The sequence below is a fragment of the Adiantum capillus-veneris genome, chromosome 6, assembly GCF_014529385.1.
Source record: "Adiantum capillus-veneris isolate H3 chromosome 6, ASM1452938v2, whole genome shotgun sequence".
Taxonomy (NCBI): domain Eukaryota; kingdom Viridiplantae; phylum Streptophyta; class Polypodiopsida; order Polypodiales; family Pteridaceae; genus Adiantum; species Adiantum capillus-veneris.
Genome location: NC_140936.1, coordinates 168,502,619 through 168,528,917, shown reverse-complemented (window position 1 = coordinate 168,528,917; position 26,299 = coordinate 168,502,619). Strand labels below are relative to the sequence as shown.

Sequence of the window (26,299 nt, the reverse complement as noted above, 5' to 3'; positions counted from 1 at the left end):
TCACCGACCCGCGGCCTAATTTCATCATAAGTAGAAATTGAAGCTTCTAAATCAAAAATTAATTATAGGCGGGGTATTGGGGCATCATTACTAAGCATTTAAACGCATTCTGCGTCAAAAACGACTAGGTCAAAAATCCACTGATGTTAATAATCGCGATTTTTGCACTTGACCTTAAGTAAGATTTAAGACCATAAGCATGTGTGCTTAGGTCTTATATACATGTCCTAGCTGTAACGGATGTGATTTGTTTGCCGATGAGCGATTAACGTTTGGTGATTTCTATCATTTGAGTGTAGCCTGAGTTAGATGCGAGTTGTTTGTTGTTTTCCAAGAGATTGACAACTACCAAGCCTCTTCATTGAAAGAGCTAGGTATTCTTCTACCAAAAAGGTCACATAGACATAACCACCGTACTCGTGTGCATGTGCTAGTATTTCACTAACTCCCAATTTTCTACCTTTGAGTGCTCTAAGTGTGGATTAAAAAATTCTTGATTACCTTTAGATTTACCATACTATTGTAAAACCAATCGATTTTGCATGGATAATAATGTGCCAGCACATAAGTGGGCCCTCCTGTGCTAGAACTGATGTGTGATCTAGAGAGAGAGAGAGAGAGAGAGAGAGAGAGATGAGGTCTTGCCATGACCAAAATGAGAAAGAGACAGAGACATGAACTATGTTAGTTGGTAAGTGACCATGGGCATAGTGTTTATAGCTTTGTAGTAGCAGCATTTTAACAAGTCAAGGAACAATCGCAAAAGACCTCAAATCTATGCGATGAGCTTGAATTTAAATGCATGTAGGGATGAGAGAGAGAGAGATCATGCACAAATCGTCTCGATGCTTCTTCAAACAAGAAAATAAGCAAATTGACCTACTTTATCACAGTTACCATTGTTTTCCTTACATTGTAGGCAAAAATATTCCTTTTCTGTTGCCCCTCACTGAAATTATTGAGTTTGTAAATGGTGAGATTGAAATCTTTGACACATTTTTTTTTAGCATTTCCTTTTGGTCTTCTTTATGAAATCCTTAAACGACATGTTGTGTGTGTGTGTGTGTGTGTGTGTGTGTAACTTCAGTGAAACTATCTCAAGAGACGCCAAAAGTTTATCCGATGAGTCTTAAACTCAAGGCCTACTATAAGAGACGTCAAAGATGTAGCCTGTTGATACTACCAAAACACTCACAGAGAGATGTGTCAACTTTTAGAAGATCTTGACTTCATTACACACACACACACACACACAATATTATCAGAGTAGAAGGTTAAATATGACCTATGAGACCAAATGAAACGTGTCTCACATGGTATGTTGAGCTGATCAATAACTCCCGAGATGCATGAAGACTGTGGATATATGAGGGTGGTAATTAAGAGTTTATTGAGCAGCTAAGAGAGAAAGGGTAGTGATGCAAGCTCACAATGTGAGGAAAACAAGCTTGAATGTGATCAATAAATGATCACTCAAGTAGGCTATTATGCTTAGACTCTTCAACTTGCAAGGTGCATAGTGTGCATTCATGAAGGGAATCTTCCCCAAAGCCCCAATGCCATGTCTCAAAACAAAGGAAGTGGAAGCGAAGCCAGATTGCAGCTATGTTGCAGATTTGGATGAGGGAATAGGCTCAAGTTTGTAAGCCATGAATGGTTTTCTTTCTCAATTAAGAGCTGCATTTGTAATTGGGGCATGATATGATTAGGGTGTGATGTAATGCAAAAGTTGTGAGGCCCCAACTCTTCCCAATCCGGCAATACATTGGCATTGTAGGAAAGCCTCAACCATTGTAGGTTTACGTGATGCATAATGAAGAAAGTGTGTTGCATCCTATATTCCAAACCATGTATGCACATCTTGCATCCACCATGAACTCAAATGTTTGCTTCTAAGAGTCTTTTGGAATATGTTATTTCCCTTCCATGCAATTTTAGAAAGTCCATGTAGCAAGCTTTGATGTAGCTTTAGCATGTAATCCACACCTATCTCCATGGCCATAATGTCAATGAGAAGTGATCCCAACTCAAACAGAAGTATGATTACCTTTAGATTTACCATACTATTGTATCATCAATCGATTTTGCATGGATAATAATGTGCCAGCACATAAGTGGGTCCTCCTGTGTTAGAAATGATGTGTGATCTAGAGAGAGAGAGAGAGAGAGAGAGAGAGAGAGAGAGAGATGAGGTCTTGCCAGGACCAAAATGAGAAAGAGACTGGGAAATGAACTTTGTTAGTAGGCGAGTGACCATGGGTGACGTGTTTATAGCTTTGTAGTAGCAGCAGCTTAACAAGTCAAGGAACAATCACAAAAGACCTCAAATCTATGCGATGAGCTTGAATTTACACGCATGTAGAGAGAGAGAGAGAGAGAGAGAGAGAGAGAGAGATATGATGCATAAATCCTCTTGATGCTTCTTCAAACAATAAAATAAGGAAATTGACCTGTTTTATCACAATTACCATTGTTTTCCTTACATTGTAGGCAAAAATATTCCTTTTCTCTTGCACCTCACCGGCATTATTGAGTTTGTAAATGGTGCAATGTGTGTGTGTGTGTGTGTGTGTGTGTGTGTGTGAGAGAGAGAGAGAGAGAGAGAGAGAGAGAGAGAGAGAGAGAGAGAGAGATCAAAGCCAATCAGCATAGCTACTAACTTCAGTAAAACTATCTCAAGAGATGCCAAAAGTTTATCCGATGAGTCTTAAACTCAAGGCCTACTATAAGAGACGTCAAAGATGTAGCCTCTTGATACTACCAAATCACTCACAGAGAGTTTTGTTTGTCAACTTTTAGAAGATCTTGACTTCATTAAGCTTACACACACACACACACACACACACACACACACACACACAATATTATCATAGCAGAAGGTTAAATATGACCTATGGGACCAAATGAAACATGTCTCACATTGTATGCTGAGATGATCAATAACTCCCGAGATGCATGAAGACTGTGGATATATGAGGGTGGTAACTAAGAGTTTATTGAGCAGCTAAGAGAGAGAAGGGTAGTGATGCAAGCTCACAATGTGAGGAAAACAAGCTTGAATGTGGTCAATAAATGAGCACTCAAGTAGGATATTATGCTTAGACTCTTCAACTTGCAAGGTGCATAGTGTGCATTCATGAAGGGAATCTTCCCCAAAGCCCCAATGCCATGTCTCAAATCAAAGGAAGTGGAAGCTAAGCCAAATTGCAGCTATGTTGCAGGTTTGGATGAGGGAATAGGCTCAAGTGTGTAAGCTATGAATGGTTTTCTTTCTCAAATAAGAGCTACATTTGTAATTGGGGTATGGTATGATTAGGGTGTGATGTAATGCAAAATTTGTGAGGCCGCAACTCTTCCCGATCCGGCAATACATTGGCATTGTAGGAAAGCCTCAACCACTGGAGGTTCACGTGATTCATAATGAAGAAAACGTGTTGCATCCTATATTCCAAACCATGTATGCACATCTTGCATCCACCATGAACTCGAATGTTCGCTGCTAAGAGTCTTTTGGAATATGTTACTTCCCTTCCATGCAATTTTAGAAAGTCCATGTAGCAAGCTTTGATGTAGCTTTATCATGTACTCCACACCTATCTCCATGGCCATAATGTCAATGAGAAGTGATCCCAACTCAAACAGAAGTATGTAAGGCGTTTGCACATGGCAAGAGACTTTTGGGGTTTTGGGGGGGGGGGGGGGGGGGCTCGGGGGGTTCACCTTTAAGAAATTATTCATATAACATGCATTCAAAGGGTATTCAAAAAAACCATTTACTGATATGATGAAGGTAATAAAGTGACCCCTTTTTCTTCAAACTTACGGCTTTTTCTCTAAAATGAATTGAAAAATCCCTTTTGTTATATAATTCTTAAAAATTTGGCAATTAAAAAATCCACTCATTTGAACTTACATGATAACTTACATGTGTAAAAGATGAACCTCCCAAGAAGGGGGGGGGGATTATGCAAGCTTTGTCGATGGTTTCCATATGGTGCATATAATTGAATCCAATGGTTCGGGCCATATAGGACCTCCTCCTTTGCCATTTTGGTCCTCCTATCAATTAGTCAGATGGAGGAACATATTGATGCATAAGAGAAAGATCATATACATAGTGGAGCATTAGCATAGTGCAAGCATTAAGAAACATATTTGAAACTTCTGCAATTTGGAGAGGAGGATCATGTCATGAGAGAAGAGGCCATGCTTTTTTAATTAGCCGTGACAACGCGTGGGTTACATACTAGTATGTATTTAAAGTAAGTAAAATGTGAAACATAAAAAGGCCATCACCCCTTTTGATGTAAATGTCAACACTTGTAAAATATAACTTTTTGAACACATTAAGAAGTAGTTTTTCTTAGATAGATCAAATATAGTTTTGTTTTTACAAAAGTAATATGTTGTCAAAACAATTTCGTTTGTTTGATTTAAAAAATAGTGATACCTATTTTCCAAGGTTTTATGATTATAAAAAACCAAGGTTTCACTGTCTTTTCGAGATTTGAATCTCATAAACCTAGTGCATACCCATATTATCTCCAAAAAGAACACTTTGAATCAACTTTAATCAATATGCTCAATACACTTTTTCCTTTGTTTTAGATTTTATAGATTATAACCAGCAAGTTGAGAAAAACCTGTGAGACGGAGCAGTATTATCAGTGAATTCCATGCTTAGTAAGAGAGCATTTCACCGCAGCAAGTATGCACAACCTCCCTCACACTCACTCTCTTAGAAAGTATTGCAAGGCTAAGTGAGGGACAAAGGGATCCCTTAGTAGTTTCACAAATGCAAACAATCGATTGTGAGAGGCATCCAGCTGGGTGCTATAGTGAAATTCTTTATTTGGCGCGGCAATGTGCTTTTTTTTCACAAAATAATTTTGCGTTTTCTAAACCATTGTAGTTCATTATCAATCTTTAAGCATTTGATCACTTTCTAGGCAAAAAGAGCATCATTTACATAAAAGATTAATCAAACAAAGACTAGATGAAAATATTAGAAAATTCTGAGATGCCGTCTGAAAAAGAAAACGAGTTCTTCTCTTTTCTTATTAAAAACTAGAATCAACTAGTTTTGAACTCATCTCAAAGACGAGAATTAGCTTACAAATCGTGCTTATTCAATACTCAGGACATTCCTTTAAAAAAATCAATTTTCTTTTTTTTAGATTCATAAACCAAGTGACTTAGCTAGCTTCGATACTCTAAGAACAATATCAACAAACAGAGAGACTTTTGGGAAACTTTCAATCATTAATGAGACCAGAGCAGCAATCTCCCTACATCCATCCATGCAATCCATCATTCAGGTTAAAAGCATAGTGGGACAATTTGCTTGCAAGTAATATCCATGCAGTCCAAGGCCACCCTTTCTCTATTGCTAGTGTTTCAATATGCTACCGTAATCTCTTCCTTTTTTACCTCCTTGCTCTGTGTATTTCAAAACACAACCCCCAATTTTTCAATGCATAGTGGGACAATTTGCATGCAAGTAATATCCATTTTTTTGATGCACAAATAATTGTTTGCTTTTCTCTTGAGGAAGTAAGTCTTTCAACTCAAGATGATTCAATTTGTTGAGGCACAATGGAGTGGATGTTGTGAGACATAGTGGGTAAGTCAAACCATATATTTGTGTGGGATAAGACCTCCATGCAAAATGCCATATGAAATAAAACGTTGAGACTTAGAGGGGTCTTGAGAGCAAAGAGGCTAATTCAGAAGTTTTGGTTTTATGTGGAAATCCCTTGTAATGTGGACGTGTTGCAAGCAAGGCTATCAATGCAACAAGTGAATTATTGAAAGTATGGAGCAAGGCACCATTGAGGTGAGCCAAGTGTCCATCAACATGTGGGATCTCTTGCAAATCACACCTATGGGTTTATTAGTGGCTTTTGTCTATGTTTCCAAAAACAACATAAGCTTTATGCATTTATCACTATTGGGATTGGACTAGTACATTGTACAAAGCAAAGCTTTTATTATTTGTCATTGTCCTCGGTTGATTGAACACAAAATAGAGGAAAAGAGACCTTTTATATATTTTGTGTAAGTGTTCTCCATAAAAATAGTATTTACTAGCTATGCCATTCAATGCATGCCAGATGAATGCTTATTTTACATGCTTGTCAGCTTTTCAAGGTGCATACTAGCAACTATCATATTTCATTATGTGCCATTATCGAGATTTCTCCCGATTTCAATGTGAACTTCTCTCTTACCCTTACGAAAAGAGGAACCAGGATTTGAACACGTACAGACTGGTTTCACAGCAACCTCGTGAGATCACTAGCAACCACCCAAGCATCCCTGTGAAACTGATGCCGAGGCGAACCCACAAACTTAAAAATATGCCTGTACGCCAGCGCCATCACAATAACCTGCTTCGTGCACGGCCCCTACCCTCTGTCTTGCCTGCATGGACGTGTGTCTCGCTCCATAGCTACTGCTGCAAGTGGGCCTCCCATCTCACTCGACTGTTGCTCATGCATGCCCGTCTACCTCCTCATCCATCGCCTCGCCAGGTTGCCGACGCTTGCTCATATTAGGCATCAAGGGTATTACCTTTCTATTTTAGAATTTTTAGAATTGGGGTACCCCCTACTAGAACTTATCAAAAGTGTTGATTGAAAAGAACTAACTAGTTTGCCTTGATTGCTTTACTGTGCACATGGTAAGAATTCAAAAAGTGATAATGGTGTAGCTCTTACCTCATGGCATAGTTTGTGTTGATGGCTCGTTACCATATCTCCTCGAAGCTTTCACCAGAAGCTCTATGACCTCGCATCACAAATGAGATTTTGCATTAAAAGATGAATGGAGTTGAAAATTAACACAATATAATAAAAATGGAGAGGGTGAATTTCGTGCATTGCGATGCTTGTGCCCATAAAAAGAAAAGAAAAAACCATATGTATGTATGGTGTGGAGTTGGCACCGTTTTCCACATTTATAATAAAACCGTAGGGAATGTGCCCTTCCCCCGCCACTTTTATCCCCTTAAATGTTGAAGGGGGACTTATGCTTCTCCTCTAGTGTTGGAGGGACTTTTTTATTTATAAAAATACTCAATTGTACAAGGAAGAACTTGTTACCGATGTTTTATGAAGATGTGTAATTCCACATTGCCATGTTGCGTGTATCCCTCTGTTGGCAAAACAAAATTCTTCAAACCTTGTCATCTTCATGTACAAATGTAATCAACACATCAAAGTGAGGACATTTCAAAGAAGAAGTCCATGAAGAACTTCCTGTCCTTTCATGACCACACCACATTTGGCGTACATATCAACCAAAGCACTAGCAAGCACATCTTTCTCCAATAGCCTCTGACGAACAATGCTATCATGAATTTTCTCAACCATGTCAACATCTTGCGTAAGGTCACAAGCCTTCAAGATGCAACCTGTCCTTCGACTTCGCGTGTTTACACCATGTTCATGCTGCGTGGAGCCTTGTCCTCACTCTCACTACTCAGTCGGTTTCCTAATTACTGTTGACATTCCTACTTCCCTTTGTAGCAACCACAACCAACACATTGTAAGAGACCACTTTCTATGTAAGAAGCTAATCCAAAACATTTTGAGCTTTTGTGAGAGTGCTAGATTCAGTATACATACCAACCAAAGCACCTCTGAGCACAACATGTTTCATTAAAATCCCCTGATTAGCGACCTCGTCATGAATAAACTTTCCAAGGTTGATGTCTTGCACTACATAGGAGATTATATATGGAGAGATGTCGTGTTCGCTTTGCATCTGGTGAAAACAGTCGAGAGCTTCCTTGCCACAGCCATGTTGGGCATATCCTACAATCAACACACTCCAAGAGACAACATCGCGGGCAGGGAGCTCATCTAGAACTTTCGAGCATCCTGCGTAGAGCACATGCCCTCAAGAGCATGAGTAGGTGATTGCATCTTGAGAGAGTCCCTCACTTTACAGCTTCCGCAAAAGACTAGAGCTTTCTAGTTCTGTCTATGTGGGGCAAATCCTGGAATCAAGAGAGAGGCTCTTGCTTTGCATTTGCTAAAAATAGACTGGAGGTTTTTGGCCCTACCTTGTGGGAAAAATACTACAATCAGTGCATTCCAAGAGTCCACACTCCCGATAGGAAGCTCCTTGAGAACTTTTGGGGAGAGGCCCTCACTTCGCATCTGCTGAAAACAGCCTAGAGCTTTTTGGTCCTGCCCTATGGAGCAAATCCTACAATCGGGAGAGAGGCCATCGCTTCGCATCTGCTGAAAACAGACTAGAGCTTTCTGGCCCTGCTCCTGTGGGGCAAATCTTGCAATCAGTGCATTCCAAGAGTCCACACTACGGCATTGCCAAGCACAACATCTTTTCCTACCTTTCGGAGCCTCTCCAGCACTTCCAAGTCGGGGGCCCAAAAGACGAGGGCAACGACCCTAACCACCTCTAGGGTTTGTCCAACTCTTCACTATGATTGCTAAGATTGTCTTGATTTTCTGACCAGCTCCTCCTTTCGACCATCGCACAGCAAAGACACCAATGCACTGCCTGCATAAATGTTGATTGCCGTCCCTATAGCACCTGCCTCACATCTTGCTACAATAGACTGCAACTTGCAACATAGCTTCTGCAGCCTGGTAAATCCTTGGTCTATCTCCAATGGCCCACTTCCACCCTCCATCCATGAAAGGATACCTTCCTCTCTATACAACTAGTGTGACTGACCTTCGGGTGGTAGCCAAGGCCCTCATCTGGAGGAGCATCGGTGGCCGAATGGGGTTTGAGAGCAGGTCTACCAACGTATTCACCACACTGGTGCCCGTAGCAGGATCTTTGACAAGAAAGGGATATGGCCATCTTAGGTGATTTGTCGAAGCTTTTGTTGCAGATGCTCCAACTTCTCATACGAAACAAAGCCGCAACTGGCAGTCAGTCACCCTGCATGTTCTAGTATTACGAATTAACTCACAAAATTTCCATTGTACCATGTACATTAGTGTCTCTCTTAGAACAAAATTTCCAATGCGGTGTGTACACCACCATCGTCCCATCTTTCTGAGACTTCACATGCCTCCACCTTTTCGATAAAATAGCCGCAACCCTGATGTATAACAAAAATTTTGCTTTATTGCTTTGCTTGAACCCATGAGATTGCAGTAATAGCATAGCAATGGCGATGAAACTAAGGATGGCATTTATGGTATACACGAGAGATTCTGCCATGTCCTGTTTTAGGAGAAGCTTTTGAAGAGTGTGCATCATATTGAAATCAGGATCAAGCTTGCGCTGCACCTTCTAGAACCATCATGGTGACCATCACTGTGCAAACATCACCATCAATGTTAACTCTGTGTATTCTCACTTGCTCTAAAACATCTTGCATGCACTCTCCTAGATGAATAACGTTTGCCTCTTTAGAACCCCAAAACTCGAAAGATGTCTCCACTTGCTTAATAAAAGCAGCCGGATTCGGACATGACTGTTTACTAGAGAATCCAAGCGCACATTGAGCTGCTTTTCGGCCATCTCTCAACACCACCGCTTTGAAAAACTCTAAAAGGTTGCCGCGATCCTTTTGAGAGAGCTCAGTTGTCAAACCCACATTAAAACGACCAACTGAGGTCTAGACTTTTTCCTTTTTTGTACTCACCAGAATGTTGCCAGGGTGCATGTGTACACCAAAAGCATCTTCAGAATGGTATTTGTGCCAATGCATGCGAGCTTACGACTCACCTGATTGTGTCAGAAATCTTAATGTAATTTGAAACACTCTCTCCTTGCTCAAAGGACTTAACAAGAACTGCCGGATGCACTAACAAATAGACTGGTCTTGGGAAAGATACATCTCTCCAACTCCTAAAATTATATGAAAACCTACTCAAATGTGCTGCTTCTCTGTTAGATCAACTTGCATCAACATAAAAACCGCAAAGTGGTGCACACTCTCGTCTAACCTCAGCCACCTCAGCCCTGCTACTAAGGTTGACAAATTAGCAATCCAATTCATGATAATTAAGTCTCGCCGAATTACATCAATAACACCCGGGTGTCGCACTTTGACAGCCACAGTCATAGGCCCCTTTTGCCTACCAAAAGCAACCCCATCTTGGAGAGTTGCCTTGTAAACTTGTGCTATGCTTCCAGATGCAACTGGCTTCTCCTCAAAGTCCATGAAGGTCTCATGAAGTGTCTTGCCAAACGCTCGTTCTATTGACTTCACTGTATAGGAAAACTTGTAGGCTGGTGCATTTGAGTGCAGCTTTTCCAGCTCTGCGCAAAGATCCTTCGGAAACAAATCTAGCCGGGTGGCAGTCCATTGTCCCACTTGATAAAAGCGGCGCCTGCAAACTCCAAAGTGTGGTGCACAAGTTGCAACCACGCCCACCAAAAGTAGCCCCCAAACATGCTTGCCAAAGGAGCTATCAATATGGCCGGCATGAAGAGGATCCACAAGTACACAGATCTTGTAACTAACCCACATAGGTCAAAAAATGTGTGCACTGTTGATAATGCCAATGATGATGGATTGCTTGGCAAAGAAACAGCATGCGCCTGGGCATGTGCCACAGAATGGCCTCCAAGAACAATTGCCAATATGCCGATAGGAAGGTGGGAGTGTGCACATGTTACACTGAAAGCTTTCGCAATCCTCCAATAGGCGGAAGAGGTACCGTAGGTCTTCTTGATGTTTCCCAAGCTGTCCTCCAGCAATACTAACCGAAACTGACAAAACCATTCGTTTTCTGAGGATTTCTGATGTGTGACATGGGTCCATGAGCATATGAATACGCCCGCTCATGGACCCGTTTTGCACTTCGGAACCCACCTCCAGGCTGGGAATTTGGGTGCCCACCTCTTGAAAGATCCTTCGGCGAATGCTTTGAGGCGGATGCTATGTGGCGAACTAGCTTGACAAGAGAAGGAGGGATCCCATTCCAAGAGACGCCATTCCGGACAGCAAGCGCTGAAATCAGCGTAGAGCCTTCTGTCCCTGCTCCTGTTGTGCGTATCCCGCAATCAGTGCATTCTAAGAATTCCGGATAGTAAGCGAGGGCTGCTTCACCACCCCCTGCAAGCTTGCCCACTTTCCGATATCGCTCGTCCTTTGCCTTCTTTGGTGCGTCGAAAGCAGACAGCGTTGTTTTTTTTTGCATGAAGCTCGTGCTAAATTTAGCCTCTGCCTTTTACCGTTTCCTCTCCAATCAACCAATGCCAAGTGGCACGCTTCTCCTTTCTCCATTTTGCAAATCGCTCTTAGATAATCAAGGTAAAAAACACCTCACGGTGGGTTGGATGCTAATAGTCTTTGCGTCCCTTTCTCTCCATTTATGAGCTGGTTGATGGCTTGATTACAGATAAAGTAGGGAAAATTACCAAAATACCCCTTAAATTTAAAAAATTCCCATAGTACCCCGAGTATTTTGTCATGAATTCCCAAAATGGCCTTCAAGTTTTCCAAAATTCCCAAAATACCCTTGGTTGTGGGGGTAAATTCTTTCAAAAATAAAAAAGTTTGCACCTTTTTATAAGAAGATTGATTGTCTATCATACAAGATGCTAAAACAAGTTGGTTATGTAGGCTTTGGAGATGAGTTGCTTATTTGTTTCTAGACATAATTGCCTTTTTTGCGAGGTAATTTGTGACAAATTACATGATAAGCACTCAAAAACGGATCTCAATTGTCGAAAAGAAATAAAGATTAGAAAATTTTGAACAATCCAACCAAAATAGACACAAGGCTAATTTGGAAATTTCCACAAATTAGAGGGGTATTTTGGTAATTTTCCCAAGCTATTATTATGAACATCCTAAAATTCTACCCAATAAAAAATGAGTAGGAATATCACTCACATATTGTGAGTTCTGAAAAAAAAAGAGTAGGGCTTGTGATTTTAATGCTTCCTAGGCCTCATGAATTTTTTTTTGGGTTGTAGAACTCACAATATGTGAGTGGAATTGTATTAATGTAACCCAAAAAAATTACATAACAAGACCATGCTCACAACCGAGCCAGGGAGCCAAGATCCACCAACCTGCCAACCAAGACACATCAACGAACACCAAATCAAAAGCCCAAGTACATCGTCTAAAGAAGGGGAGCCACCGCGATTGACAACGCTGACCATGGTTGAACATGGTGCCACCCTTGAGATTTGATACCATAGCATATCTGCCGAAAAGGGGCGGGGGACCCATTGTCCCCATCACCCACCTGGGACTCAAGAGGTGCCACCATTGGGGTTCTTTTGCCACTAGAGCACCCCATGCCTTAAGAGGCCAGCATCAAAACGTAACAAACCATCAAAGCGGAATATACCACATGCAGACTACCAAGGGACTATCTAGATAGAACGAGCAGTTGAGCTCCATCCATCTCAAACAATCACCACCAGAACAACATCTCCACAGGCCATTTTGGAGGTCCAAGCTCCAACCAGGGGTTCCGACATCTTGAAAGACCCCAACTCTACATGCATGAAGTCTCCAAGCACTGCACACACCAGATCCATCGAGCCAAAAGCTCCCGATCCCTGGCGTACCATCTGCTGCATGAACGTCAGCCCAAGAGGAAACACCGCTGTCGAGTACACTTTGTACATGCATCTTTTTGCCAAAGCCAAGAGGGGTGCCTTCCACCATTTCCAAAAAGAGAGGGGATTGACTGAGGAGTTGCTCGGGGACAAAGGTTGGGCAGCTAGGTGCCCACTCCGGAGCAAATCCCCAGCCCATCGGACACAACGCCCTTCACACTGCAGTACCCTGGCGAGGCCTGCGTAGACCCTCCCTTGCAACACTCTCCTCCAAAGAGTCCCCCCAACTCATGGGGGGGAGGGGCGAGGCGTAGACCCGTCGTAGAAACCCTTCTCAAAAGTAGTTTTAGACTCGAGGCCTCGTGATTTTATCACTTGTTTGTTAGAGATAGACAAAGAGAAGCGCGCTCCCGACAACTGGATTTTTACTTATAACCCCCTTTGTGTCCATAACTTTCTGATGGACCCTATGGAAGAGCCAGCACTCTTCTCCTCGAAGGCCAGTCTGCAGAAGGGTTCGAGGAAGATCGTGAAAAAGCATTCCTTTGTCGCCGAGTCTCTGCGCACGTGTGGTGAGGATGACAACCAAAGCTTCAGCTACCTGGGTCTCTCCGAGTGGCTGGCTGACGCTTGCTCGCAGATGGGCCTGAAACGCCCCACCCCTGTTCAGAGGAGCTGCATTCCTCAAATCCTCAATGGCCTCGATGTCCTGGGCCTTGCTCAAACAGGCAGTGGTAAAACCGCCGCTTTTGCTTTACCCATTCTCCATAGACTGGCACAAAGTCTTTATGGTGTCTTCGCTTTGGTACTTACGCCAACACGAGAACTGGCTTTTCAGCTCTCTGATCAATTCAAGGCCCTAGGTTCTGGCCTCAATCTCCGTTGCTCTGTCATTATTGGTGGCCTTGACATGATTGAACAGGCCAAAGCACTGATGCGGCGCCCACATGTTGTTATCGCTACCCCAGGACGACTTGCACATTTGCTCAAGAATGACCCAGATATTGCGTCTGTTTTTAAGAGGATCAAGGTACATCTTAGAGTGAGAAATGTGTCGGTATTGACATTGCACACAAGGCTATAAGAAAGAGTTATGTATTTTGACAACAACAGTCTGTACGGGTGGTTCAAACATTTGTGCACGTTCTCAGTTGTGTGGACTGAAAAAGTATGAAATGCTACCATCAGCACCTCTAAGTGAAAGGAGAATATAGAGGCTGAAATATTTAAACATGCATTTAAGTTAGTTCTTATGTCTGCCATTGCTTTGTTTTGCAGTTTCTTGTTTTGGATGAAGCTGACCGCATCCTTGATTTTGGCTTTGAAAGGGAACTAGGGATAGTCTTGAGTAGCTTGCCCTTACACAGGCAGACCCTCCTATTTTCAGCCACCATGACCCTGGAACTCAAGGCATTGCATGAGTTGTCAGGTGACAAAGCTTTTTTCTTTGAGGCATACCAAGGTCTGCAAACAGTGGAGCAACTGCAACAGCAATACATGTTCATGCCTTTGGATGTGAAGGATGTATATCTGTCATATGTCCTTTCCACTTTGCAGGATAAGGATATTCGTTCTGTCATCATATTTGCTTCAACCTGCAGGCAAGTGTCTTATTTTTGATTCTTTACCTTTCCATATGTGTGCTATATACATCCTTTGTGTCCTCAAAACAAGAAGCTCTTCTAGCCACCAAGGGATATCACAAGAATTTCTTAAAGTGAATTCTTCTTTTTCATATGTTTATTTCACCATGTTCTGTGCCAATAACACCCTCTTGATTTTCTGTATTTGTGTCAATAGTTGTAGACAGTGGACATACACACACACACACACATGCCAAGAGATGCACACAATTACAGACAAGCAGAAGGTGTGTATTATGATGCTAATATATTGAAGATAGAGTACACAAGTGTGCAGGGGATCACTATAGAAGCTTGTACAAGAACGTGGACAACTTGAGATGGTTGTAATGAAGTGTTATGTAGAGATGCAAGGTGCTTTCGTGGGGGTAGGTAATGGGAATAACTATACAAAGTGGGTGAGTCAAGAGTGGTAGTGGGTGGAGAATCTTGATGCTGGACACCCCAAGTCAAGATTCTACCGCGACACAACAGAGATTCACTTCAAAGCAGTTCCCAAAGTTGACACGGCCTGGCGTAGTTCCGTGCCCAAAGGTATTGGCCCCAAAGACTGGCGCCCCTTTCGGTATTTCTTTTTTATATTAATCTGTGTTCAAAGTACAAGAGAGTAGGTAGGCGCTCACTCTCAGACTCTGGGTCCAGATGCTCTCCGAAGTGAGGCCTAGCCCACTTATTTATAAGTACAAGGGATGCCCAAAAGCAGAGTCCCAAAAGCATCAAGTGAAAAGCTTCTCACTCAAAAGGAGAGAGCCAAAAAGCAGCCATCGCTCTTTGCGGAATTGCGTACAGATTGACCTGCGCTTTTTTGCGCCGCAAATTGCGGAGGTTCCGTACGGCAGCCACTTCAGCAGTGTAAATTGCGGATCTCCGTACAAGAGCTAGCCTTTTGCTTTATTTTCACTTATTTCCTTGTATCTCCGGGGTCCCCTCGTCACTGGCCATTAGTTGGGACAACTTCTAGGATTGCCACGTCACAAGTTTGTGACACCTACGGCCATGTGTCCAGTTTGCTCCTTTGGTTTAATTCCTAATACCCACCAACTTATAAAGTTGTAAGTGACTTGTCGAGTGGCCCAAATTCCTTATGGTGCACATAGGCTTCCATACTCATCAGAATACAATGCTAATTGCTCGACTAGTCTCAGATTGACCGACCTAGACTCCCGATGTGAGAAACGTGGTTCGGCTGCAACGATTTCACACTGTCATGCAATGTCCACTTGCACCTTTTCAAGGGTTCTGGAGAAAAATAGGAGAAATAAAAAAGTTAAAAATAAGGAGTACATATTTAAAGAAGGCAACATGAAAAATACACCGCCTGGTGACAAAGGGTTTAAGGGTTTAGCTCGGAACTAGTACTCTGCAAAAACATAAGGTTACTTAACTTCACTTAAAAAGAGAACCTGAACTGAACAAAATGAAGTAGAGAGACAGAGAGAGAGAGAAACACTGCAAGTAGGGTCCCAACCACCCTCAAGGCCCCCTTTGCTCTGTTGCTTGAGCAAGTACTTGCTTTATTACTTGCACAATGCTGATACGAAGGCTAAATGCTGAGTTGCTGATGGGTACATGCTGAGATGCTTGGTACTGCTTAGATACTGAAGGTGCTTTGTACCGTTGGTATTGCGAGGCTATGGGACTGAATGCTGAAAACGCCAATGGGTGAAGGTTGAAAATTGCTACTTGCTTGCAATGATGGCTGAAATCTGATGGCTGAAGGTTCATGCTGAAAACGCTGGCTGAATGTATCGAAGGGCTAATGTGCTGGTGCTAAAGAGGCCAAAACGTTGGGTACTGGGTGCTAGAAACTGAAGGTACTGACGGTACTGCGGGGTTGAGGCCAAGCGGTGGCAGCCAAGGGGTTACAAAGCTGAAAACGTAGGGTTGAGGTACTGTTGAAATGCTGAAGAAAAAACACTGGATGGAAGAGGTTGGTAGTGCTGAAAAACGCTACTGCATTGCCGGTACTATTGCGGGTACTATTGGTACCGAGGGGTCCTTGCTTATGTCACAAAGTGATGATGTGGCATGACCATCTTGACGGACTCCGAATAGTCGGCGGTTAAGTCTCTAGAGAAAGATGCAGATGAAGTTTTACCAGTTTCGAGAACCTTCCGAGGGCCCTAAAATTAAAGAGTTTGAAGCTTATAAGTTGTACGAACTTATGGTACCCCATCCGAAGGGGCCCAAGGGAGAAAAGGACAAGAAAATTGCGCAAGGATGCTGACGTGGCAAAGTTGTACGAACATCCCGCGTTTTTTGTTGACTATTTACGTGGCACCGTATGGATTTGCTTGATTTGCGCTGGCTGCCTTGAGCGCTAGCTTTTGGGCTTGGGATGGCTTTAAAACTTGAAGCTTTTTAGGTAGTGCTTTTGGGGCTCTGCTTTTGGGCATCCCTTGTAATGTTTATAAGAGCCCTTGGGGTCTCATCGTACAGATCATCTGGACATAGAGTCTGAGAGCAAAGGTCCCTTGGGAGTTGTACCTTGTTGAGATCAATAAATAAAGAATAACTGAAAGGGGTGCCAGTCTTTGGGGCCAATGCTTCTGGGCGCGGAACTCCGTCGTGCCATGTCGAGTGCTCTCTCTCTCACTCTCTCTCTCATAGTTCAGTGATTTTGAAGTTTTCGTCTATGTGTTGCTATTGATTTCTCGCTTGGAGTGTCCAAGCCTGTTATAGTGGCATTAGAGCTCAGAAAGATTCTTCTTCTACGTAGGATCCAGGTCCAGCGCGCACAGATTCTCGAGGAGAATATGACTAAACATTCAAGATTTTATATGTATGTGAAAGACCCTCGTGTCCCGACCCCGAACTTATCAGCCACTCAACACGTACATTGCGCATCGGGTGCATTCTCGTCTTCATCGCTTTGTTTTAAAGGGCATAAGCCATAAAGAACCCAAGATTACACATCGGTTCTCGCAAAGAATCTGACAGAAATAACACCTCTTGGGGGGGGGGGGGGGGGGGGGGGGGGGGGGGGGAGGGCGAAGAAAAGTTGAAATCCGGCGCAGGAACTGAAGAAAAGAATGAAGATTTGGACAAATTCTTGACGGAAAAGTTTGCCAGAGCAGAGTACAAACGTCAACTTGTGTGTGTGTGAAAAGATTGATCAGATACTCGAGAGATTTGAGATTTGGAAACACTTGAAGAATTACCCGATTGACGAGATCCATTCGCTATGGTGTGAGGCCATTGATTCTCCTCTCAGGTCGGGAGGAAGGTTGAAAGGACAGATGAGTGCGAAAAAGCGGAAGCTACACTTGCTGTAAGGTGCAGCGGAATGAATGTTGAACTTTGCTCAAGATGAGTGCTCCGAATTGTGCTCAAGGGTTCCTTTTACTTAGGGAAGGGAGAGCCTTCCGTTCCTTTAACGAGAGAGTGCAATGGACAAAGTGAATAGACATTGTGCGTGAAGGTGCATGAGGCTGAGAGATAGAGAGAGAAGAGACTACGTACCAGAGACGTAAAACTCTCCTCCAAGGGCCCCACTCTTGATGGCAAGAGTGGTCTACTATTGATTGCACAATCTGGTACAATGGCTGATGCAATGAGTCTAAATGGTGAGATGTCGATGTCGACGGTGTGGACGACGAGGACGAGGCTAATGTTGAAAACTGAGTGCTTGAATCAGACTTGCTGTTGTTGCAAAAATGCTGCTTCCTATGGTGAAAACGTTGTTTTCTTGTGGTTTGAAAACGCTGGATCGGGTGGGTTTCAACCGTTGAATTTGCTGATGCAGAACGCTGATATGATACTGCTGAAAACGCTGCCAAGCTGCTGTAAAAATGCTGTTGAAAACGTTGTCAAACTGCTGTGGATTCGCTGATCTTGTTGGTGCAGAAACGTTGTGTAGGTTGGCTGATGCAGGGGCTGCACAACGCAAGTGCATGGCTGAAAAACGCTGGAGGCCTCTTGCTGAAAACGCGAGGCTATGGGGGTTCTTGTTCTTGCTTGAGAATTGGCCTGTTGAGCAATGCTCCTGTTGCCTCCTTTGCCAGAAAGTGCTAGCTCTGGTTTGCTTATATATTATCTTAGCAAAATTGCCCTACCTAGTTCCAAACAAAAGTCACTTAATAAATAAGTGAAAAATGTCAAAAATAGGAAAAATAGGTTTTAATGCACTGGAAAATTCCTCTGATGGATCTGATGGGAATGCTGATGATCATGCTGTGTGCAATCGGAGGATATGCATCTACTCTACGTGACTGATCGTGCAGGGTCTGCGAACAGACTCACAAAAGTGCCATATCACTTTCTACTCTAGACTGACTTGACTGAAATGATTTTTGGTCATGCTGTAGCTTGTCCACGGACACATAGGGTTGGATGTGTCACGTGACATCCCCTCCTTTTCAAAGTCAGGTATTGGTACCGAACTGTATGGCGTCGAGGGAGAATCGAGATCACCAATAGCATCCGAAATCCTCGAAAGGACTCTTCGCCGGCCCACTCTGATGTGTGGGTCATGCGATACTCGAACTTCATAAAGGTCTGCAATGCCTTCTTCTTTGGGCCGCGTCGAAAGCGACACAAAGTCATCTTCAATGCTTTCACATCGTTAGTCATGCGTCTACCTTTTAGAATCTCCGAGGCTGAAAATTCCTGAAACCACTTCCAACACAAAAACATGAACATACCCATTCCATGTAAAGTGACTGGAAAAATTCGAGTCTTTTGAAAAAACTGTGCATGAAATGCAGATGAACAAAGTGACGGAGTGCCAAAGGTTCATCAAACACACGTAAACAATGGGGTCGAATCTTGACTTTCTGATCTAAATCAATCAACTGTGGCAATTCACAACGGAAATGCTGATGCTGGATGCTCAATTCTTCTCATGCTCTTTCTACGACTGTGTCATGCCAAGGAAGAGACATGGAATGTAAATTCCTTGAATGCAAACATTTCATCTTTTCATGAATCATCCGCATACATCCGTGCTCATTCATGAGTGAATCGTGCTCATCGAACAATATGTCATGCCTAGGAAAAGGGATCACATAAAGACGCTGACTAATATACGAAACGATCACGAATAAAACACTCAAATAATGCGTGTTGAAGAATCATTCGAGCACGTAGTACTTCCTGTGAGGGTTCTTTGGACCTAGGCTCGAGAGCCAAGATCGGTTCTTCGTGTTTGATCGAATCTTCCTGTGGGGGTTCAGTGGACCTCGACTTGAGAGCCAAGATCGATTCTTCGTGATTGATCGAATCTGCAATGAGGTTAGCTTCAGTAGAAAAAGTATCAACTAACACATCATCCTTGTGAACAATCACATCATCTTCATGCAAATCATCATGCGTGTGAGAAATCACATCTTGATCATTATGCGAATCATCATGCTTGTCTTTATCATCCAAATCATCATGCTTGTCATTGTCATTCAAATCATCATGCTCATCATTATCATGCAATTCATCATGCTTATCATCATGCAAATCCTGTGTGTCATGCTTTGGAGAAGAAGAGACTGAGAGACTCTCCTTTTCCTGAATCTCTTGTATCTGTGCTTGCACTTGAGAAAAGAGTCGCAACATCTTTTGCATTCTTGCTTTGTTCTCGCAATCAAATTTTGCTTCTCTTGCTTTGGCTTCCAAGCGTGCTTGCTCGCTCTCACGCGCTATGGCTGCCATTCTTTCTTGGTACTTACGATCTATGGCTGCCCTCCTTTCTTCGTAGGCCTTTATTTCTGCTTTTCTTTTTTCGCGTTCTAACTTCCCTTCCATAAACAACTGCTTTAACTCCTCCATAGGAGTTAGTGCAATCCTTGGCGTAGATGGGGAAGGGGGAGGGTCGGAAAAACCTCCTGGTGGGGAAAATTCTTCTTTGCCTCTCTCATGCTCATCACCTCCTAGCGAAGTATCCATTCCGCTTCGAGTGATGACCATCCACTGAAGTCTTGGGTTCTTGTGGTCTTGGGTTCTTAAGTTCACAAGGAACTTGGGTTCTTGGTTCTTGAGGTTCTTGCGGGTCTTGAGGTTCTTGAAGTTCTGGGATTCTTCTTTCGCTTGCAATTTGTGTTAGAGAAGGATCTTCTCTTACCCGAGCTCTTCTCTTACCCGCGGGCGCACGCCTTGGCGGTCTTGCGCTCACACCGAGGTTGCTTTTTTCCACCTCACGTCGATTGGCCGGCCGCTAAGTGCACAGTCCGCTCTCAATTAGTGAAAAGAGACACAAGGGGAGGCTGGACAAGCCCTTCTTTCTTGGGTTTCCTGTCACTCTTCAAAAACACGATTAGGGACATGACTAGTCGTCGAAGGAGTGTGGCTTTTGATAAAGAGGCATGTCTCTTTAGCGAAGGGTCGTGACCATCCAAGCGTAGGGGTTCTCCTTGGCATGGCACTTTGCATATCTGCAACTAGGAGTGTATGTAATACTGCAACATAGTCACAATCGTGATATTCCCTCCCTCTTTAAATAAAACCGAGGGTAGTTGTGGAAACTCCGGGAAGAAGGAAATGTATTGTTGTTGTGCTTCTGCATCGAAAGCTCTTTCTGTTAAGTCCCACGTCTTGGCACTATTATTGATCATGACTATTTTGCCAAACTGAAAACTGATCATATCTGCAACTTGATAAGTGCCTTTGTCAAAGTCATTTGTAACTTCGAGCTAGAAAAGATGGAATCTGTATCTGCTTCGAGTGAAATTATTGGTAAATTGACTTGAGTTTTTTGTTGAGTGATGACCACTGGTTGGAAATTTGTAAGGTGGTTTGTCTGGAACAGTAAGATCCTCCTGAAGGGATGTCGTAGACTGAGACAGAGTAGTGTTTGGAGGTATATCCATTTGTAAAGGTTTATCTGTGGAACAAATTATGTCCAAAGATTCTATTGCAGCGACTGAAGTCGTGTTGCAAGAGTCTGCATCTGCTTTATCCTTTGCACTGTTGAAGGCAAGGATTGGACTCTTCAAGTTTGAAGAATTATCATTCACCATAGCATCTGGTATCTGTTTAGAGACAAAGACTGTATTTTGCAAGGGCAGTGACGAGGCGAATTTTCCTGCCTGGATCACGGCCAAAGAAGGGGTTATGTGTTCGTTGGTTGTCACATAAGAACTGGAATCTTTTGAATCTTCAGCTTTCTCAGCAGGTATTAAGGCTTCCAATTGAAAAGGGGGAGGTTGAGGGAGTTGTTGCCTCTTAGACCTGTGAAGGATCCTCTTGCACAAGGAAAGGATCAATAAATCTTCAACTTTACCACCATTAGATAAAAAAGACTTAAATGTAGGGCATGGCTCGCGAGGGGGAACTTGTCCAGCGTCACGGCATTCACGACTGAGTACTTGACTAGGGTCGGATATATGTGCCACTAAGTAAGCCCATCTTGATATCGTTGATGATCCGTTGGAAGCTTCATATTGTTGCTTCTGTTTGCTGACGATTCCAATAAGAAGCTGGTTGCTTAGTACTGTAAATTTTCCAAGAATATTCATGCTGAGACTTTTGCTGCTCGCACGAAGGTACTTTGTGTCTAGTTGTCTTTGAGAAACCATGCTTTGGGTGAGAATTTTGGTTCCGAAGGCTTATGTTTGAGTGGTTCTTGTTGGTCGACCACTGAAGTGTTGGAAGAAGATGCATGTATTGTTCGAGAAGCTGTTGGGTGACTCCGAGAAAAGGTTTGCGTCTGCATTTGACCCAAGCGAGTATGAATCAATGCGAGGCTTGTTGAAATTGCTACCATTTGCTTTTTGAAAACTGCTATCGGGTTCTCGGGTAAAATATTGTCGTCGCCATCTTGTGATTTGGCCATGCCGACTTTCAATGAAAGTAACCGTTTGTCTGAATAAGCTGGGAGCGGAAACTGCGTCTAGAACGGGTTTCGGCTTTGGAGTCGGGGAATCGAGAATAATGATAACCTCCGACTTGGGTAGGGTGAATCCGGAATGACAAGAATCTTGTGAAGGGAATAAATTTGCCACAATTTGCTTGCGGGAACTTTATCTATGTACAAGAGATAGGGTACCGGAATGTCGAATTACGTGTCCATGGTAGAGGGAGCCCCACACGTGCAAGGAGCCAGTGGCGAGGGCTATTCGGGAAGAGAACACACGAGTAATACCGTTGCCCACAAGGAACAAGCCACATGGTTCTCCTTTTCTTTTAATGTAACTCTTAGTGAGTTCACATTGGGTAAGTTTAGAGGTGGTCACTTAAAAGGTCTGGCCACATGGGCTTTAAAAAAAATTTTGGGGCTGGCTGGCTGGCCAATTAAGCTCTTTAAAATTAAAGGCCACTTGGTGTATTAAAATTCAGCGCAAAAGAATGCCCCGCAGCGTGAATCAGCGCAAGATAAAAAAAAAAATCAGCGAATTGCCGTCTGTGACGTTTCAGTCCAGTGCTTCAGAATTTCAGGCCAGCGAAGAGTTTTCATCCAGCGTTTCAGCATGGCAGCGTTTCAGCAATTCAGCCAATGAGGGGTGCGTGAAAAGGTGCGAGCACCGGCTCTCGGCGAAGAGGTGCTTGAAACTTTCAGCCAACAGGTACGGCAGTTTATGTTTCAATACAGCCAAGAGCGCCAAAGGTCATGCCGCTTGGGAAGGGGTGTGAGTACAAGAGAAAAGGGGGGTGCTGGCTGCCAACGCATATGCTCAATTCAACCCAGCATTCAGCCAGCGTTTCATGCGCCAATGGGTAGCAAGCGAAGAGGCACGGCAGTCAGCAGGTTATACGTCAAGGGGCACGGCAGCTAGTAGATCATACGCCAAGGGGTGCGAGCACGTAGAGGCACTCCGGCGGGAAAGGGTGCGAACACGAAGGGGCAGCCAAAGGGTACATCCCTCGAAAGGGCAACAACAAGGCCACCAACATCACCATTCACGGGTACGTGCACGCGCGCACACACATCTGTGTTCTGTTTTCTGTTTACAGATTTGAGAAATAAGGTTTAGGTTACCTCATATGCTCGTATGCACATGCGTACCACCTTTCTTCTGCTTCCATGCAACTCCGGGAAGGGGGGGAGAGGGTAGCGGCGAGGGTGAGAGGATCACAACCTTCGGGTCCTGGGAAAAAAATTGCTCTGATACCATTGTAAGGATTCTAGGTTCTAATCCTTAATTAAGTACTTAAACTCATGATTAAGACTTAAGAAAGTGAAACTGAACTTAGAACAAGACTTAGAAGACTCTGTGTTTGATTGATTGCTTGATTGTGTGATACAAGGGCTCCTTATATAGGAGATGAACAGGTACATATGAAAAGGTATGACCCTTTACGAAGAGACACATCCTTTAGGCAAATAGACATGTCTTTAGGCGAATGGACACATCCATTCGATGAAGAGCCGCAACCATTGGTCGAAGGGACATGACTAGTCGTCGAAGGAGTGCGGCTTTTGACAAAGAGGCATGTCTCTTGAGCAAAGGGTCGTGACCATCCAAGCGTAGGGGTTTTCCTTGGCATGGCACTTTGCGTATCTGCAACTAGGAGTGTATGTAATACTGCAACATAGTCACAATCGTGACACGTGCGATCGCAACAAGCAAAAAAAAGTTCTGTGGTTCTTGTGGTTCTTTCCTTGAGTGATACAGAACACTGCCAAAGCTCTGATACCAATGTAAGGTGCAACGGAATGAATGTTGAACTTTGCTCAAGATGAGTGCTCTGAACTGTGCTCAAGGGTTCCTTTTACTTAGGGAAGGGAGAGCCTTCCGTTCCTTTAATGAGAGAGTGCAATGGACACAAACAAAGTGAATAGACATTGTGCGTGAAGGTGCATGAGGTTGAGAGATAGAGAGAGAAGAGAATACGACACCAGAGACGTTGTAAAACTCTCCTCCAAGGGCCCCACTCTTGATGGCGAGAGTGGTCTACTATTGATTGCACAATTTGGTACAATGACTGATGCACTGAGTCTAAATGCTGTGATGTCGATGTCGACGGTGTGGACGACGGGGACGAGGCTAATGCTGAAAACTGAGTGCTTGAATCGGACTTGCTGCTGTTGCAAAAACGCTGCTTCCTATGGCTGAAAACGCTGTTTTCTTGTGGCTTGAAAATGCTGGATCTGGTGGGTTTCAACGGCTGAATTTGCTGATGCAAAACGCTGATATGATGCTGCTGAAAACGCTGCCAAGCTGCTGTAAAAACATTGCTGAAAACAGTCAAACTGCTGTGGATTCGCTGATCTTGTTGGTGCAAAAACGCTGAGCAGGTTGGCTGAAAACGCTAGATGCAGGGGCTGCACAACGCCAAGTGCATGGCTGAAAAACGCTGGAGTCCTCTCGCTGAAAACGCCAGGCTATGGGGGTTCTTGTTCTTGCTTGAGAATTGGCCTGTTGAGCAATGCTTCTGTTGCCTCCTCTGCCAGAAAGTGCTAGCTCTGGTTTGCTTATATATTATCTTAGCAAAATTGCCCTCTAGTTCCCAACAAAAGTCACTTAATAAATAAGTGAAAAATGTCAAAAATAGGGAAAATAGGTTTTAATACATTGGAAAATTCCCCTCATGTTGGAAAGGAAACCCCATACCTCATGTGGAGTGGTGCGAGATCGTAAAGACGTCAACACACTGTCCGCACAGTTGATGAGTAAGAAAGAGTAAACTCTGCGATGGTTCAGAGTCAATAATCCACCATAATCTGTGTAACCATAGTACCTAATCCGCCAAAAGCAGTACCGTGAGAAGAAGTAGATGAGGAGCTAGCACGTGTAACTACAGAAGAAGTGGTAGTTGATGAGTGAGAAGCAAAGTCGAGGTGCTGTCCAAACCTGAAATCGCAGCAAAAGGGAGCTCGAAACACCGCGAGTGTCACAAATGGGAGCGCACAACAATTTAGAAAACATTCGGATAAATAGGATTTATCACTTATTACTGAAGCCAAAGGATATAGAGAGAAATAGATAGAGAGAGAGATAGAGAGTGAGAAGATCGACACATTACTGGGACCAGAAGATGGGCTGGTCCCCCCCCGTAATAGTATCTTTATTAGTGAGGAGAAGTCTATGCAAGCACTTGAACCGAACGTGTTACCACGTCCATTCTAGAATAAGACTTGATGGTTCTCGGAAGCCTCAGCTTCCGATTCCTAGGGCAAAACCCTATTCCAAGGAACTTCCGTTCCTTATCCTTGAGAACCAAGGTTCTCGCCTCTAGATCTCACCTTCCAGACTCAAGGCATGACATCCCTGCAACTCTCTTTTCCAACTCTGTTTCCAGAGTCCTCTTCCCGCAGAACAACTCTGCTTTCCCGTACGCGAAGTCCTTACTTGGGAATCTCAACTTCCGGATCACAACTCGAGAGACTACCTTCTTCGATCCGTGGATCTACTTCCCAAACTTGGGTACGAAACCCTTGGGCTGATTTGGCTCTAGTTCCGCAGAGCGCTTTCTCTTGCAGAGGGTCAATGCCTTCCTCTGCTCCTACTCCCTCACGAAGAGGAAGTATGTCACAAGGCGGGCACCACGTGCCAATAGAAAAGAACAGACTTTTAACACTTCAATAACAACTGAACTGAACGAGAGAGAGACGACACGCGACACGTAGTGGCGGAATTCCACCCCAGAGAGTATTGGCCCCAAACCTTGGCGCCCCTTTCGGTATTTCTTTATATTGCATCATCAAAGTACAAGCCGGTTCTCCAGACTCTGCACCTTCTCCAGGAAGCATGCTAGACCTAGCCTCATAAATAAAGGCCCTTGGCCTAAAAAGCAGTTTACATGAAAAGCTTTCAAACTCAAAAGCTTCTGGTCCAAAAAGCAGTTTACATGAAAAGCTTTCAAACTCAAAAGCTTTTGGTCCAAAAGCAAAGCCAAAAAGTTGCCAGCGTAAATCAAGGAAATCTGTACAGCGTGCCACGTCATCATGCCAGTGCAATTTTCGGAATCAGCCATGTTGTTGTAGTTTTAGGGTTAAGGGTTTCCAAAATTAGGGTTTGCAGGTTTTAGGGTTAGGGTTTTCAGAATTAGGGTTTGCATGGTTTAGGGTTAGGGTATTCAGAATTAGGGTTTGCAGGTTTTAGGGTTAGGGTTTCTGGAATTAGGGTTTCAGCAGTTAGGGTTTTTGGCAGAAATTAGGGTTAGGGTTTTCTGCTCTCGGGCAACCACGTCATCACTTTGTGACACTTCTTCTGTTACTTGTTCTTCTTAGCGTTTAGGCTCCCTGGCCACATCTGTAAGTTGGCTCCATTCTT

The 26,299-nt window shown here is 43.5% G+C and overlaps 1 protein-coding gene and 1 pseudogene across 2 annotated transcripts in view; one reads left to right on the top strand and one right to left on the bottom strand.

The window, feature by feature from the left end:
- Positions 1–9,256: 9,256 nt before the first annotated feature.
- On the bottom strand, positions 9,257–10,419 carry LOC147456684 (uncharacterized; annotated as a pseudogene).
- A 2,501-nt stretch (positions 10,420–12,920) lies between these two features.
- RH36 (RNA helicase 36) overlaps positions 12,921–26,299 on the top strand; it is a 29,821-nt gene continuing 16,442 nt past the window's right edge. Inside the window, exons 1-2 of one of the 2 annotated variants that reach the window (XM_086515125.1) lie at positions 12,921–13,543; positions 13,792–14,114. In XM_086515125.1, the coding sequence (XP_086371251.1) occupies positions 12,974–13,543; positions 13,792–14,114 (893 nt within the window). In that variant the 5' untranslated portion in view covers positions 12,921–12,973. The remainder of the gene's footprint in view (positions 13,544–13,791; positions 14,115–26,299) is intronic. The other variant, XR_015188471.1, reaches the window with a different exon arrangement.